Source organism: Penicillium cataractarum, assembly GCF_028827025.1.
Source record: "Penicillium cataractarum strain IBT 29864 chromosome Unknown utg000002l, whole genome shotgun sequence".
Lineage (NCBI taxonomy): Eukaryota > Fungi > Ascomycota > Eurotiomycetes > Eurotiales > Aspergillaceae > Penicillium > Penicillium cataractarum.
Genome location: NW_026622738.1, coordinates 3,335,340 through 3,349,230, shown reverse-complemented (window position 1 = coordinate 3,349,230; position 13,891 = coordinate 3,335,340). Strand labels below are relative to the sequence as shown.

The following is a 13,891-nucleotide window of genomic DNA, read 5'->3' as shown; positions in this document are numbered from 1 at the left end:
TCAGTGTAATTCCTCCACATAGTGTCGCCATCGTGATTACCATCGGAGTCTGTCCGACGCGAAACCTCATAGAAATAGTCAAGCATAAAACGAAACAAAAAACGAGCGGAGGCAAATGTACGAAGAAGCTAAGTGGTCAATGCAGAACGACACTGCTTGAATTGACGGCCGCGACATGCGGACGAAATATGGCGTGCGCAGCCCCCTGCTTCAGCAACTTCTCGCCAACCGAAAATCACCCGTTATCGCACGACTCATGCGGACATATTTATGACGTGCTTGCTTTATCAATCAGTATAATGTGCCGAGTCGTGCGGGGTTGAGATCGGTTGTCGGTGCCGAGATGTTGGTTTTATATGTGGTACCATGCTGCCGTTGCTCGTGGGGCTTTGAGTATAGCTCGATTGTGGCCAATACTCGACCCAATCACCATACAAGCAATAGACTCATTGAATCAGTGTCAATATGCCCGGAATAATCATTGACAGATATGATCACGTTCCTGTGACCAAGGAGAATTGTACGTTGACCAATGCCATAGCTCCATTACCTTGCGTCTGATGGCTTTCGCTAATCCAAAATAGTGGATTGGGCGGAGCTAGTCACCCTCGACTTGAGCAAGTATGAGCAGCCTGGTGGCAAGGAAGAGCTTGTTAAACAACTAGAGCATGCTGTGCAACATGTTGGTAAGCTTATTCCCACGATGAGTACCCTAATTAGTAGCTAACCAGAATCTCAACAGGATTTTTCTATGTGAAGAACTTCAACATCAGCCAAGAAGATGTTGACCGGCAATTCGCTCTAGGTCGCGAGTTTTACGCCTTGCCGCTTGAAGAGAAGCTCAAGTATCATAACGCGGATGACCTCGTAAGGGGCGAGTACAATGGATATCGACCTGCCGGTCATCGCATGTGAGAATGCTCCTCGCAAATTATAGGACTTATGCTAAACCAAATCACAGCCTCGGAAATGGAGTCAAGGATAATGTCCAGGTTTACAATATCCCCAAGTTCGATGGTTATCATGAGAGGCAGCAGCCCCTGGTGCTTTCGGAAAACATTGCTGAGATTGAGGCTTTCAGTCGTGTATGTATACTAAACCCATCTCATGCACAATCAGAATCAGACACTCACGATACTATCTCTACAGAAATGTCACACTGAAGTTGTGGAAAAGCTACTCCGCCTCTTTGCCATCCTCCTCGAACTACCAGACGAGGACCAACTAGTTCGCGACCACCAGTACGATGTCAAGGGCGAGGACCATCTCCGCTACATGCATTATGCAGCCCGTAATGCAGAAGAAAACGAGAAAGTTGGCGGTCTTTACAGCCCTGGACACACTGATTTAGGTTCAATCACACTTCTGTTCCGCCAACCCGTTGCTGCCCTGCAGATTCTCAACTCGGACGGTGAATGGAAGTGGGTGCGCCCAGAAGATGGAACTATTACTATCAACACCTGCGATGCTCTCACGGCTCTCACTGGTGGATTGATCAAGTCCAGTGTTCACCGTGTGCACACTCCGCCCGCGGACCAGGCACATGTCGATCGGCTGGGAGTTCTATACTTTGCCCGGTAAGTGCCATTGCATCCAAAACGCGAATTTATGTACTGCCGTTGAATTGTCTAATTATTTTTCTAGCCCTAATAACCATGTTGTCCTGGACCCGATCAAGAACAGCCCGCTGTTGAATCGACTGGGTCTGACGCAAAATGTGTTCACTGAGATAGGGCAGCATCTCACGACAGAGCAGTGGGTTAAGGTCCGACAAAGCCAGCAACAACGGCGCCACAAGGATGTCAAGGTCTCGAAAGATGGGAAGTACACATATGGAGAGAAGGCTCTCGAGATTATTCCGGGTCTTGAAGCCAAGATATACAATTAAATTGTACCCCCACGTATACCGTGCTATCCAAATTCAATATACTTTGATCCTGATTCATGTGAAATAAATCAAAGCCGTAGGCTCTGATTCTACCAATTTCGATAATATACCGACCCCGGCGGGGTTACGATCCGCTAGTGGCGCTAAAATGAGGCGATTCGCGATATCAGACCGTCTATACACATCTGGGATAGAAGCTTTCCTCCGTGCCTCAATTAAATTTCCATTAAAAAGCTAAAGCTTGGACTCATTTACGTTTTACTTACCGTTGGATGTTGGGACGGTCGATGAGGGGCATTTCACTCATAACTTGTAAGATAATTTAAATCATTCTCTAAGGCATCATGACCGTTCTATGTGTCTAAGCTGTTTCAAAGTGGACGCTAATTGACAGTTGACGCCCAGTAGAATGATTCGATGAGAGTGTATTGTTCAAAGTTTAGTGGTCCCTGGCAATCCGATTTCCTGTGTTGGTGTTGGGCACCAACATGTTTGCTGCAGCTAAGAGAGGCAAACAAGAGAGCCTCGGCGGTTAGCCAGAGTTCGCCTTGAGCATCGCCAAAGGTCATGATCATTGTATTCAGATCCCCACAGTTCCACATTTAAAGACAACCTCCATCCCGAGAGACCTTCCTAATCGTTTGTCCTCGTCGCTGACAGTTCCATCATGGCCTCTACAACACAGGAGCCCGACTATTATGAAGTTCTTCAGGTCTCACGGGACGCAGACACAAAAACAATCGCGTCGAGCTATAAGCGCTTAGCCCTGACCACGCACCCTGATAAGAATAGAGCAAATAATGCAAAAGCTGCCTTCCAGCTCGTGAGTCCGTTTCACTTTCAACTTGATACTAGCTAACCTCGATTAGATTAACGAAGCGTACTCGACCCTTATCGATCCCGCAACTCGGCAAGCCTACGATGCCAAATACCACGCCTTCAAGCACACAACGGCCCGGCCCTCGGCGAGTCACTCAAATGGACAGACGTCAGATGATAACAGGGGGAAGTCATCAATGGAAGACCTAGAATCAAAGCTTCGACAATGCCAATCTGACGCCAGGATCGCAGAGCGCCATCTCAGCGTTGCACGCGAGAAGAAGATGAAGCTCCAAACAGAAATATCCCGTTTGAACAATGAGGTTCGGACAATGGAGCAAGACAAGGCATCCACGGGGCAAGTTATGTGGGACTACATGACTTCCTTTCTCCCCGGAGGAGTGGCTCGACTTGAACAGCAAAAACAAGAACAAGATCGCTTATATCGCGAAAAGCTTGCTGCTCGACGAATCAAAGAGGCGGAAGTACGTTCTCTACTGGCTGAGATACAAGACCGTCAAAGACTCCTTTATCTGCACCATGGACAGGCATCTAAGATCGAGTCGGAGATTAGAAGGCGAAAGGAAGAAGCCAGGAAGCTCTTCCATGAGACCTATCTCCGAGACTGGGCGAAAAAGATGGCAGAGAGGGAAAACTTAAACCGGGCACAGGCTCAACAACGCACGCAATACAGCTCTCAGACAATTGTCTGCGACCATAATGCCTGGTGGAACAGGATTGAGGGACGTTTCAGATGTAGTCGCTGCTTGACGGAAACTCGTCGCTTTGCTTTCAAGTGTCCTGCGTGTGACAAGATAGCATGTGCATCCTGCAGAGATACTCTGAAACATGGGTATGGTAGATCTTAGCGAAGAAGACCCTCAGAATAATCAAAGACACCCCCCCCGGGGAATATCTTAGATCTTTGTTTCACACCGTTACCATCTTGCACAAGTAACGGAGAAGTAGGATTGATTCAAGGAGCACTGTCCAATATGATCAACATTACAGCCCCGCCTTCCTTGCCCAAAATACTTCATCTCATCCACGGATAAAATTTGCCATGGCTTCCTTCTAATGCAATTACAAAAGCCTTGGGCCCGTTAAATTTCTGGTTTCCTATCCAACCCTTCTCTCGATGCAACCCAAGATTCATCTCACCAGCTTACCCTGAATATCCTGCAGGGGTGAACTTTGTTCATTTCGGTACTTTTAGGAAGCACTCAGAAACACATGTCATTGGAAACCTGCGAGTACATGCTGACCAGCCCATCGGAAATTGGAAATCCTTTGATGATCAACCGGAGGCAATCCCTAGTCGTCTCTGCATAACAGCCCGCCGTCCATCGAATACGATCAATGGTCAATGCTCAACCCCCAAATATTCAAGATGACATGTTTAAAATTGCCCCTGTCACTCGATGCGTCATTTGATAATCTAACGGCTGACTCTACAGAAACCGGTCAGAGCATCACATACATCACTGAAATTCCACTTTGGACTTCAGGCCTGGCGCTCTATAATGGATCAACTAAGAAATGCAACTACTGGATACTGATAGAATTCTTGACAGGGCCCTTGGATCTCCTATAGAAAATGGATAGAGATGCCTTGATCGAAGAAGCTGCGATAGCTTTGCAGAAATCTGCCACAAGTACATATATGATCATTGCCGATGAGGAAACCTTCCAGACTGGAGGCCCACGAGTGTTATATTTGGATAGGTTTTGCAACATCATTCATGATGGTCGCATAGATCTCGAGATATATGATATTTTTAATGTGGTCAATGATTGGATGGAAACTAACGATTTATTACAAGACTCAACGGCCGGCGAGAAGTATCGAGTTAATCGCGAGTTGGGTAGGGTTTTATACCAGTTGACTGAGGTGGATCTTGCAGACGCCGTATCTCCTCTATGAAGCACTTTTAAAGTGCTGAATTCGTTTACTCCTGTGCTTGGGAAAGGTGTCCCGAGACTATCACTCCACCACTATCGCCATGACCATCAAGCCCATTACCACCAGTCTTCAATTGCCGGGACATAGCTATATATCTCATTCCACCCCTAGACCTCCTATCTAGACCCCTCACTACCACTAATCGGTTCATGAATCTACACGTAAGTAATTCGAGAGCGCAGACTCAATAATCTTAAAGAATCTCGACTTGACTATCCTCCAGGGAATGGATGGGTCCATATCTTAGGTTGGTACCGGGATCAGTATAGATATACTCACGAGGAACAGAGCGGACTGCCCTGCAAAAGTCAGGTGGCGGACAGGTGGCTCTCCTGCTGGGCTACTGGAGTGAACAATCTGAAAAGACCTAGGGCTCAATTTCAGAGGCATAGTAGAAAATGATGCGGAGAGAATAGAATCTTAAAGAATCTTCAACAAGGCTGACAGGCCCGTGCTTCTCAATTCTCAGCCCTCCGAAGACCCATCGCTTCGAATACGCAGAAAATACGATTCCTTGGTAGGATAACCCCGACACCTCTCCGTTATCTAGCGGAGTGATCATCAGTCAGGGTCCTCATAAGCAAGCACATGTCACGAAGAATCAAGATTGCTCATCATCGGTCCATCTATCATCCCGGTCTCCATCTCACCTAGTCCTATCGTAATTGACTTTGTCTCCGAAAGCCGTTCACCCTTCACAAATACGGTGCCGTGCGGCGTCGATCCTAACCAGGATTATTAGGATGACTCTAGAGAATAGACTAACTCACTCTGGGGAGGGCCCCAATAGTGCGGGGTCACCGCCGATCCTCTCCAGTAGTTTCTCCCCAATAATTTCCCCCCGAACCGCCCACGGCGCAAAATTGGATCAGGCACAAGGGTTTCTTCACCACGAGACCTGATATTTGGCAAGATGGCCCGGAAAATATCGGTCATCTCGATGACACCCTGTCCGGGTTTATAGACTTCCGTTACGAGATGGGTGGGCTCATGGATTGGTCTTTTTGGAAGAGAATGATGCAGGAACCGCTTCCTTCAGGGGATAGGGGGATCACCGCGCCCAAAAGCTGGGCTAAGCTGCCTCGGTAGGAGGCTATCATCACATTCACCGGATCCATCGGACGGTGGATATTTAGGGCTTTCCCTCCGGACAATTTGTTTGTCTTGTGGGAATCGTCAAAGACCCAGTCTCCAGAAGCCCTGAATACCAGCTGAAGAGGGTTCTGCTCACTATGACTTCTTATCTTGGCTCGTCGGCACGCCTGGCCGTGATGGCCTTGCTGGCATTCATGCTGGCTATGGCTTCGGCTCGCCCGGCTTCTATGAGGATATTGCCGCGCGCTGCCCCCAAGGCTCCCAGCGATGACCCATTCTATCAGCCCCCAGCTGGCTACGAGTCGGAGGCGCCTGGAACTATCCTGCGGGAGCGTGAGATCAGTGTCGCTTTCCTGGGATTGATCCCGGACCCCGTCAAGGCATACCAATTGCTGTACCGCACGACAGCCATCAACGGCACGGCTATTGCTGGGGTGACGACCATCTTCGTGCCAACGTCGGCGAAGAAGGATCGATTTTTGTCTTTCCACACAGCGTACGATAGCTCAGCGACGATCTGCAACCCTAGTTACAATTATCAGCTGGGTGCTGCGCAGACCGACATCATCTCCTCTGCCGAGCAGTTGATTCTGCAAGTCTACCTGCTCTTGGGCTACATTGTCACCTCGCCTGACTACGAGGGGCCCGATGCAGCCTTTGGGCCGGGTCACTTGGAGGGGATGGGCGTTTTGGATAGTATGCGAGCCGTGTCCAGTTTCAAGACGCTAGGTTTGTCCAGTGCTAACCCTATGATTGTGGGTACTGGGTACTCGGGTGGTGCAATTGCAACTGGTTGGGCAGCTTCACTGCATCCTACTTATGCTCCCGAGTTGGACATCAAGGGCTGGGTACAGGGCGGTACTCCTGCCAACTTGACTGGTACCTTGGTCTTCATCGATAACACTCTGTTCAGCGGTTTCATTCCTGCCGCTGTTGCGGGTCTGGCGATGCCCAGTGCTTATGGCGCCGAGCTCAACCCCATAATCAACGGCATCCTGACTGCAAAGGGTGCACAGGTCCTAGAGACTGCGAGAACTACTTGCGCGGTTGGTGATATACTCGCATTCCCTGAGATGTCCCTGTTGTCCACAGAAATTCAAAGCCTGGGCGACCGTCTGCTCTACCAACCGACTATCCAACAGATCCTCAGCAAGAACATGATGGGTGTTAATAAGACGGAGACTCCCACGGCGCCAGTCTTTGTTTATCATGCGACGCAAGATGAGATCATACCCTACGCTAATGCGTCCACGATGGTCGATTCATGGTGTAGCAATGGGGCCAGCGTCAAGTTCACCACTTTCGCCACTGGTGGTCACGCGACAACGGAGGTAATTGCTATCCCGGACGCGATCAGCTTTGTTGAGGCTGCGTTTGCTGGTAAAACGGCGAGCGGCTGTTCGAAGAATACCGAGCTTGGCAGTATCCTCAATCCTATTGCCCTAGGTGTTGAGCTTGAGCCTATTCTGACTAAGCTGATTGACGTGCTTGCTCACCTGGGTCAGAGTGACTCGAACGTTAAACAGAATTTGAATGTGCTTAATGAGGTTGTCACCTGGTGATGAATTGGTCACGCTGAGGGATCTCAGGGGTTGTGAACTAGAAGTTGGTAATGGGTGGGTGGGATGGAGGGTGGTTCAATGTCTGTTATGTATGGATGCATTATGATATGGATGAATAGCAATTCAGGCTTTAGTCTGTAATGAGAGCTCTAATCTACAGTAATGCTTGTCATCGCCCCCATCGTAGAGATATAGACTGTTTTAACACTTAACTATGAGGTTGGGCTAAGCCTAATATGGGTGTATGTATAAACTGTACGCGGTAATGATGCATGTCCTGTGTTTCAGGGTTCCCTCTAGAGTACATCAAACTGTGACGTTAGGTATCGATGGGGCGGAATACCTTATACATAGAACTTTGCCAAAATATTCGTTTATTCTATATGTCAAGCGTGGAGTCAGCTGTAAACATCAGGAGGGGGCCAGAAGAGATATGTAGTATGATATCAGTATCGAACAGTTGTACGATGGCTTCTTGGCTGCAGTCTACAAAGCTATAAAGATCTGCTTCTTGCCATGGATAAAGCAAGTCATCAAACCAAATACTTCTTCTCTTTAAAAGGATCGAGCAAAATCCCCGACACCTAGGCTTGAAAACCTTCAATCGTACGCTCGATTCAATTCAAAGCTATTTTCATCATGCGCAACACATTGTTCGTTGCCCTGCTCGGTAAGTCTTTCTCACATAAACCGCTCTATGCTATCAGTGGTAGCTGGCAGTTGGATCAGATATTCGTTGTCATAGCGAAGAACGTCAATGGTGACCTCACCAAGGCTTATTCCAAGGACAAGTTGGACCAGTTTGATGGTGTCTACGAGGATGGTGACTGCTACTTCTTCGTCAAGGCCCAGTCCTTCAAGAATCTACTTAATGGCAAGTGGCAGACTGTCAAAGGCCTGGATAGCTTGAAGGACTATGGCCTGAAACCCATCGAGATGGCGAGGGGCGCTGAGTGGTATCGGAAGATGAAGGGTTGGAAGGTCACTGCTAAGCCGGCCGACGCCAATGACCTTCTGAAGCACTTGCAAGACCAGAAGAAGTCTGCGGGTAAGCTTTGGGCAAGCCTGCCTTTTATTGACTATGAGGATGTCCCATCCACCAGCAAGATTTACCATGAAGGTTATGGGGCCTCGAGCGACCACTCGCACTTCATTTCGACTCTGGCGAATTACATTCCCACTCTTGAAAACTGGCCATACGGCAACGATCTTTCTATTAAATAGAGCGGGGTTATATGTTAGACTTTCATATTTACCTTATAACACGTGTTTGATTGTGCTTTCCTGTACTTGTATGTAAACATGCGTTCTTTTGGGCAATTTACCACTGTTGAAAGTTCTCTCTATCGTTATGGCTAAATCTCAGAATTGGCCTTGAACACTCTCATTTCTCTACCAATCTCATGAATGCACTTCTGGAGGAAGGCGTGGTAGTCGACTGACATGTCTGGTCCTTAAGGTTGTAAATAATAATACGTAGCTATACGCCTTCTTCGGTTTGTTTTATTACCATTCAAACACGAAACGAATGTATAGAAACGACACTAGCCGTACTAGAGCTAGCGCATCATGTGATTGTGAAGTTGAAAGAGTATCTCCCTATCAGCAATGGGCTTCCCTTCAGATTAGATCCATGATGATTGTTTCTTTGTCTTTAATTCTATCCATCCTTTCAGACGAAACCATAGTTTCGTCCGTAGTATGGTAGGATCTACTACATTGTTCTAGGCAAGCATGATTCACCTCCACTACAACCCGAATTAAACTTCAATGATCCTTATTCCGTGCTCGCTTGCGTCATTCGTCGCGGCTCTGCTGCAGTGCGCCCGGCGGTCTGCCTGGCAGGAGTCGCGCACCAAACTGCAACTCCGCCCGATATTCTGTGGCCTTCTTGGAGACTGCAATCCCTGTAGAATGTTGAATCATAATTAGGCAGCCATGAGGTCGAGACCGAGACAGTCATTAACATTAGTAGACAAAATGTACGAGCTTAAAAGGGGAAAGTGGCTCGCGAAAGGATTTCCAGTACCAGAGAACAATGAACTGTAGCAGTAGTATGACTCCGAATACGGAGGAGATGGTATGTCTTACACAAGACAAAGCGACAGTGAATGACCCTCTCAAGTATCTGGTATGTTAACGTGATTGTGCTCGGACGATCAGCTGGGAGATGATCAGCTGGGGATTTCCTTATCTTTTGGTCTTTCCGAAAGTATCGAAAGTATCGTATTGCGACCGGAGTACGAGGACTATACCAAAGGTATATTGTACCAACTCCAGATGCACCACACCCGTTGGGTCTGCTTTTCTCCGATTTCTGCAGTTGCAAGAAAAAAAAAAGAAAAGAAGCAGAAGCAGATATAACTCACATCTCCAGTCTGATCAGCTATAGTGTGGCGTTCCAGGCTGACTTGAACCCTCGAGACCTGTCGAGTCACCGGGTGTGCGTCACAGACGAAACAAGCCCAAAGCCTCTCTCTCCACCCCTTCTGCATCCACTGGTTCAACTATTCTCCTCCTCCATCTTCCTCCCTTTCCCTCATAGTCATAAATTCTATCCCTCAACACAACATCCCCGAACATGACATTCATAGTTCCGTAGGTGCCACAACGTGCCCGCGCTGTGAACTCCCCCCAGACGAGAAACCGCCTCCGCTCTCGTCGATGCGGAGAAGCTCTATTGCTCCAAAGGTCCGCCTCTAGAGCATCCACCACCCAATCTTGCCCTTTGCCCGACCACCAAACGATGCGCAGCCTGCTCAGGGCCTTTTCCATTCGCAAATCATATTTCACCCTTCACTCTCTGCCTGGAGTTTGATCGGACTCTTTCTTCTTGCACAGCGATTAGCATGCCTGCGGCTCCAGCTCCACCGCCGTCTCGTTGCCTTCCTGATAACACCCTCCGCCACTGCTGATAGCGCTCGCCTCCCGACCTCGTTTGTCGGGGTAAGCTCTGTTGCGTCGGGTCCTCACAATTCGTCCCTAACCTTCCTCTTGACAGAATCACATCATGCATCAGCACCCGCGGTCGCCGGCGGTACCCTCGTCGGCACCCAAGTTACCCGCCAAATCTGCTCCCGCTCGAGATGACCTCAAAGACTCAGACTCCGTGCCGACTTCCCCCACCACTGATGGCCGGTATCACCCCGCCAAGGGTCTGGGTATCGATTCAAGTGCGGATCCGGTATCAGAGCCGTCGGCGCGGGACTTTGGAGGTCCGGGCAAAGAAGCTATGACAAAGTTGAATCAAATCATCTCGGTATGTGACGAAGTGGGGGGTTGCCATCTTCCATATGGATAACGTTGACTGACGACCGTTCTTTCGCCTTGGTGCAGAATTACCACACAAAAGCGGCCCTCATCATCCTTCATTCGCGTGTCGACCTCCCCCCTGCATTTGCTAAGAATTCAGATACCCCAAAAGTGAATCGTTGGGTAAGTCACGGCGCGACCGGTCTCTGATGGCTTCCTGTCAAGCTTGAATGCTGATATATTGGATCGGATGGAACAGTTCAATGTCGAGTTAGAAGACACCGATGTCCTTCGTGAACAGTTGTGGACATGGAAGACCTGCGATGCCTCCACGAATAGACCCCCGCCGCTTATCATCGAAACGTATTTGGACGCCTCGGCACTCACGAACAACCAAAGCCTGGTGATCTTGGATGAAAATGGGAAGCGTTGGGATGTACAAGACTCGATTGCGGCGTCTCGTGGCGCCGGCTCGCATGCATATCACCAAGGCACGGACGAGGTCATTCTGGAACGGTGGAGGATCGAGCTAGGAGAGGCTACTAGCAAGCCCACTGCCGAGCTGGGATCCATGCTGCCGACGGTGTACAAGAAGAGCATCATCCTCTTTCGGTCATTGTACACATACTCCAAGTTTTTGCCGGCTTGGAAGTTCTCACGGCGCAACACAAAGGTGCGGCGAAGTCCTGCATTGCAGATCAAGTACCGCATACTTGATCCGAATACTGCTGCTCGGAGTGATCAGTCAAGGGCATCTCGAGATCTTTTGACGCTACCCCTCCTCGAGGAAAGTGGGAAGACGGTGGACACGTACAGCTTCGGGGCCACCGAGTCTCCGGCAGGACCATTCAGAGTGCAAGTCACATACCGGTTGAACTGTGAATTCCGTGTCGACGATTCCGAGGCACTGTTGAGCTCGCGCTTTATGGGTGCTGACGACGATATCTTCCGCCCCTCGTTGCCGTCAGATGACGTCGGTCGTCTGAATCCTGAGATCGGATCGGTGCCTGTAGAGCGAAAGACTGTGGAAAACCCGGATTGTTCACGCGCATACGGCAGTCTCTCTACCTTCCACCACGTTGGCCCGACGGGGACTAGCCCGATTTCTGCTTTGCGTGCGGCCAGAGATACCGGCATTGGATCTTCATCCCCATCTGATGCGCACTCCAAGAGACTTCTGCCTGCTGCACGAATCGCACCCCCAACTGGACGTGCCGCTCAACTTGCGAGTGAAAGTTTGTCAAGCTCCCATCGTCGCCCCTCCATCTCCTTCCAAGCTTTCAAGGCTCCTCCACTTTCCGCATCTCCTTCTCTAGTGGATACTCCTCTCGGTGTTTCACCTCGCACCATATCTGCTCGCCTTCCAACGGGCACTTCAGCAGAATCCCGGGTGATGCCACCTCCTTCCTCCGCAGCTTCTGCTCGCAAACCTGCTGCTCTTGCATCTGAACAAGCCATCTCATCATCTACTTCCGCTTCCCCCAAACCTGCACCTATCTCCCGCTACAGCAGTTCCTTTAGTCATCGACGCGGTCGACCATCTTCTGCAGGCATGGCTAAGAATGAGGACGACAACTCGAGTGGCAAGGCCAGTGCGGCTTCGTCCAACGTGCAACCAGGCTCTGGCCTTCTTGCAGAAGTCACTGGGACGAGTGCCGAGTCCTTCCACGCGGACGATGAAAATATCTCCGAGTTTTTGAAAATGCTAGACTCGACAAAGGATCTCATGAACCGAAGCAACACCGCGTCGCTCCAGTCCGGTCAGCGAAAGCCCACTGCTACCTCAGCAGCCCTCGCGCGATTCCAGCGCATGCGAGATTCCAATGCGGCGCTGTCAGACTCCATGTCATCGTCTATGCATTTGCACCGCTCCTCCACATCCTCGAGCAAGCAGCTTTCTGGCGTGCCGCCAATGATTTCTGGCACCTCTATTTCAACCGCCTCATCTCCTGGAAAGCCCATCTCTCCACACACACCACACACACCACACACTCCCGCCATCCGATCTCGTCTGAGTTCGAACAGCGTTGCAGATGAGGTCCCCACGGAGCACGACCGGCGAGGAACGCACCTAGAGCACGACTCGCCGCTGGAAGAGAATCCTAGCCTCGAAAGTACACAGGCAGGTACCTCGACCGCGGGTGCGATAGATATCCCAACCTCGCCACGGGTGTTCTCACCTGCATATCGGCGCTCAAGCTCCGCCGCCCAGCACCGCCGACCTCACTCCGGCGACGACGAGGAGATCTTCAACCTCGTGATCCGGAGCATGAGCCTGGGAGCAGAGACACCCGGGCCGCTACAGCAGCGGCCGGCGTACGAGAATCCCGACCCCGAAGCCTCGACGGGACGACGGCCATCCGAGGACCCCTCCACCACGACCAGCGGCACAGCTACTCGCGGTCAGACTATCACGGGTCCTTCGGCAGCCTCGTCCGCGTCCAACGTCTACCAGCCGCGCTTCGCCAGCTCTCGGGGTCGGGGATTCTCTAGCGGCCACTCACTCAGCTCGGCGTCGAGTAGCCTTGCCCGCGGCGCCAACATCCCGCCGCACCTGGTCGAACGCGACGACCACGACGGCAACGCCAGCGGCAGCAACAGCGGCAACTCGACGACCGAGGTCCGCCGCACCTCCATCCACCGTCCCGGCACCAGTCGGGCCCCGCCCTCGCAAGCCGTCTACGAAGACGACGAGCCGCTGCTGTTCGCTATGAGCGACTTTGGCGCCTCGCGGCGGAGTCTCGAGGAGACCCGCCACGGCAATCACGGTGCGGAATCCAGTGGGAGTTCGCGGCGAGGTAGCGGGCGCCGTGGAGCTGGGCTTCCCGGTGGTTGGTAGGTTGTGGTGGTTGAGGGTGAGTGAGACCGCGCTGTTGGAGTTGATATCTTTTTTTTCCCCTTCGTCGAATCTAGTTTGCCCCGTTTAAGCCAATACCCCCTGCAATCTGCCTTGTTTCTTGTTCGTGTCTCTCCTCCTTGTTCTTTCGGTTGAATGGTGACTTCAGATACTTTTTTCTATCTAAAACAGTTCACTTTCATCTCTCCTCGTATCTTTCTTTTGATCATGTCTCTGCGTTTGAGTTCGCTGCTACCATAGACCGGATTTTTTTTCTCATCTGAGCAGCTATTTCCTTTTTATCTCCATCATATCATGTGCATAGAGTTTGGAGTGGTTTTTTTTTTATTTTAGTTTTCTGTCTTGTTTTGCGTTGGTCTTTTTTGGTCTGTTTCCCGTCAGAGTAATTGGTTCCGATTGGGATGGATTTGCTAAACTGCACGATCGATATGACTTGATGCCGTTCCTCTGCTGAG

The 13,891-nt window shown here is 50.4% G+C and overlaps 6 protein-coding genes across 6 annotated transcripts; 5 read left to right on the top strand and 1 right to left on the bottom strand.

The window, feature by feature from the left end:
• Positions 1 to 465: 465 nt before the first annotated feature.
• On the top strand, positions 466 to 1,888 carry N7496_003296 (Clavaminate synthase-like protein; the record flags this gene model as incomplete). The annotated part of the gene is made up of 6 exons (XM_056696227.1): positions 466 to 520; positions 585 to 686; positions 743 to 911; positions 962 to 1,085; positions 1,150 to 1,577; positions 1,645 to 1,888. 6 exons carry the CDS (start codon positions 466 to 468, stop codon positions 1,886 to 1,888), a joined length of 1,122 nt encoding a protein of 373 aa, XP_056558439.1.
• A 383-nt stretch (positions 1,889 to 2,271) lies between these two features.
• Positions 2,272 to 2,457, bottom strand: N7496_003295 (uncharacterized protein; the record flags this gene model as incomplete). Its single annotated transcript, XM_056696226.1, has 1 exon — positions 2,272 to 2,457. One exon carries the CDS (start codon positions 2,455 to 2,457, stop codon positions 2,272 to 2,274), a length of 186 nt encoding a protein of 61 aa, XP_056558438.1.
• A 98-nt stretch (positions 2,458 to 2,555) lies between these two features.
• Positions 2,556 to 3,518, top strand: N7496_003294 (J domain-containing protein; the record flags this gene model as incomplete). Its single annotated transcript, XM_056696225.1, has 4 exons — positions 2,556 to 2,711; positions 2,758 to 3,192; positions 3,256 to 3,414; positions 3,468 to 3,518. The coding sequence occupies 4 exons, from the start codon at positions 2,556 to 2,558 to the stop codon at positions 3,516 to 3,518; spliced, it is 801 nt and encodes a 266-aa protein (XP_056558437.1).
• Positions 3,519 to 5,902: 2,384 nt separating this feature from the next.
• N7496_003293 (uncharacterized protein) lies at positions 5,903 to 7,327 on the top strand (the record flags this gene model as incomplete). The annotated part of the gene is made up of 1 exon (XM_056696224.1): positions 5,903 to 7,327. One exon carries the CDS (start codon positions 5,903 to 5,905, stop codon positions 7,325 to 7,327), a length of 1,425 nt encoding a protein of 474 aa, XP_056558436.1.
• Positions 7,328 to 7,966: 639 nt separating this feature from the next.
• Positions 7,967 to 8,551, top strand: N7496_003292 (uncharacterized protein; the record flags this gene model as incomplete). The annotated part of the gene is made up of 1 exon (XM_056696223.1): positions 7,967 to 8,551. One exon carries the CDS (start codon positions 7,967 to 7,969, stop codon positions 8,549 to 8,551), a length of 585 nt encoding a protein of 194 aa, XP_056558435.1.
• Positions 8,552 to 10,337: 1,786 nt separating this feature from the next.
• Positions 10,338 to 13,418, top strand: N7496_003291 (uncharacterized protein; the record flags this gene model as incomplete). The annotated part of the gene is made up of 3 exons (XM_056696222.1): positions 10,338 to 10,586; positions 10,664 to 10,762; positions 10,839 to 13,418. 3 exons carry the CDS (start codon positions 10,338 to 10,340, stop codon positions 13,416 to 13,418), a joined length of 2,928 nt encoding a protein of 975 aa, XP_056558434.1.
• Between the last annotated feature and the right edge of the window lie 473 nt (positions 13,419 to 13,891).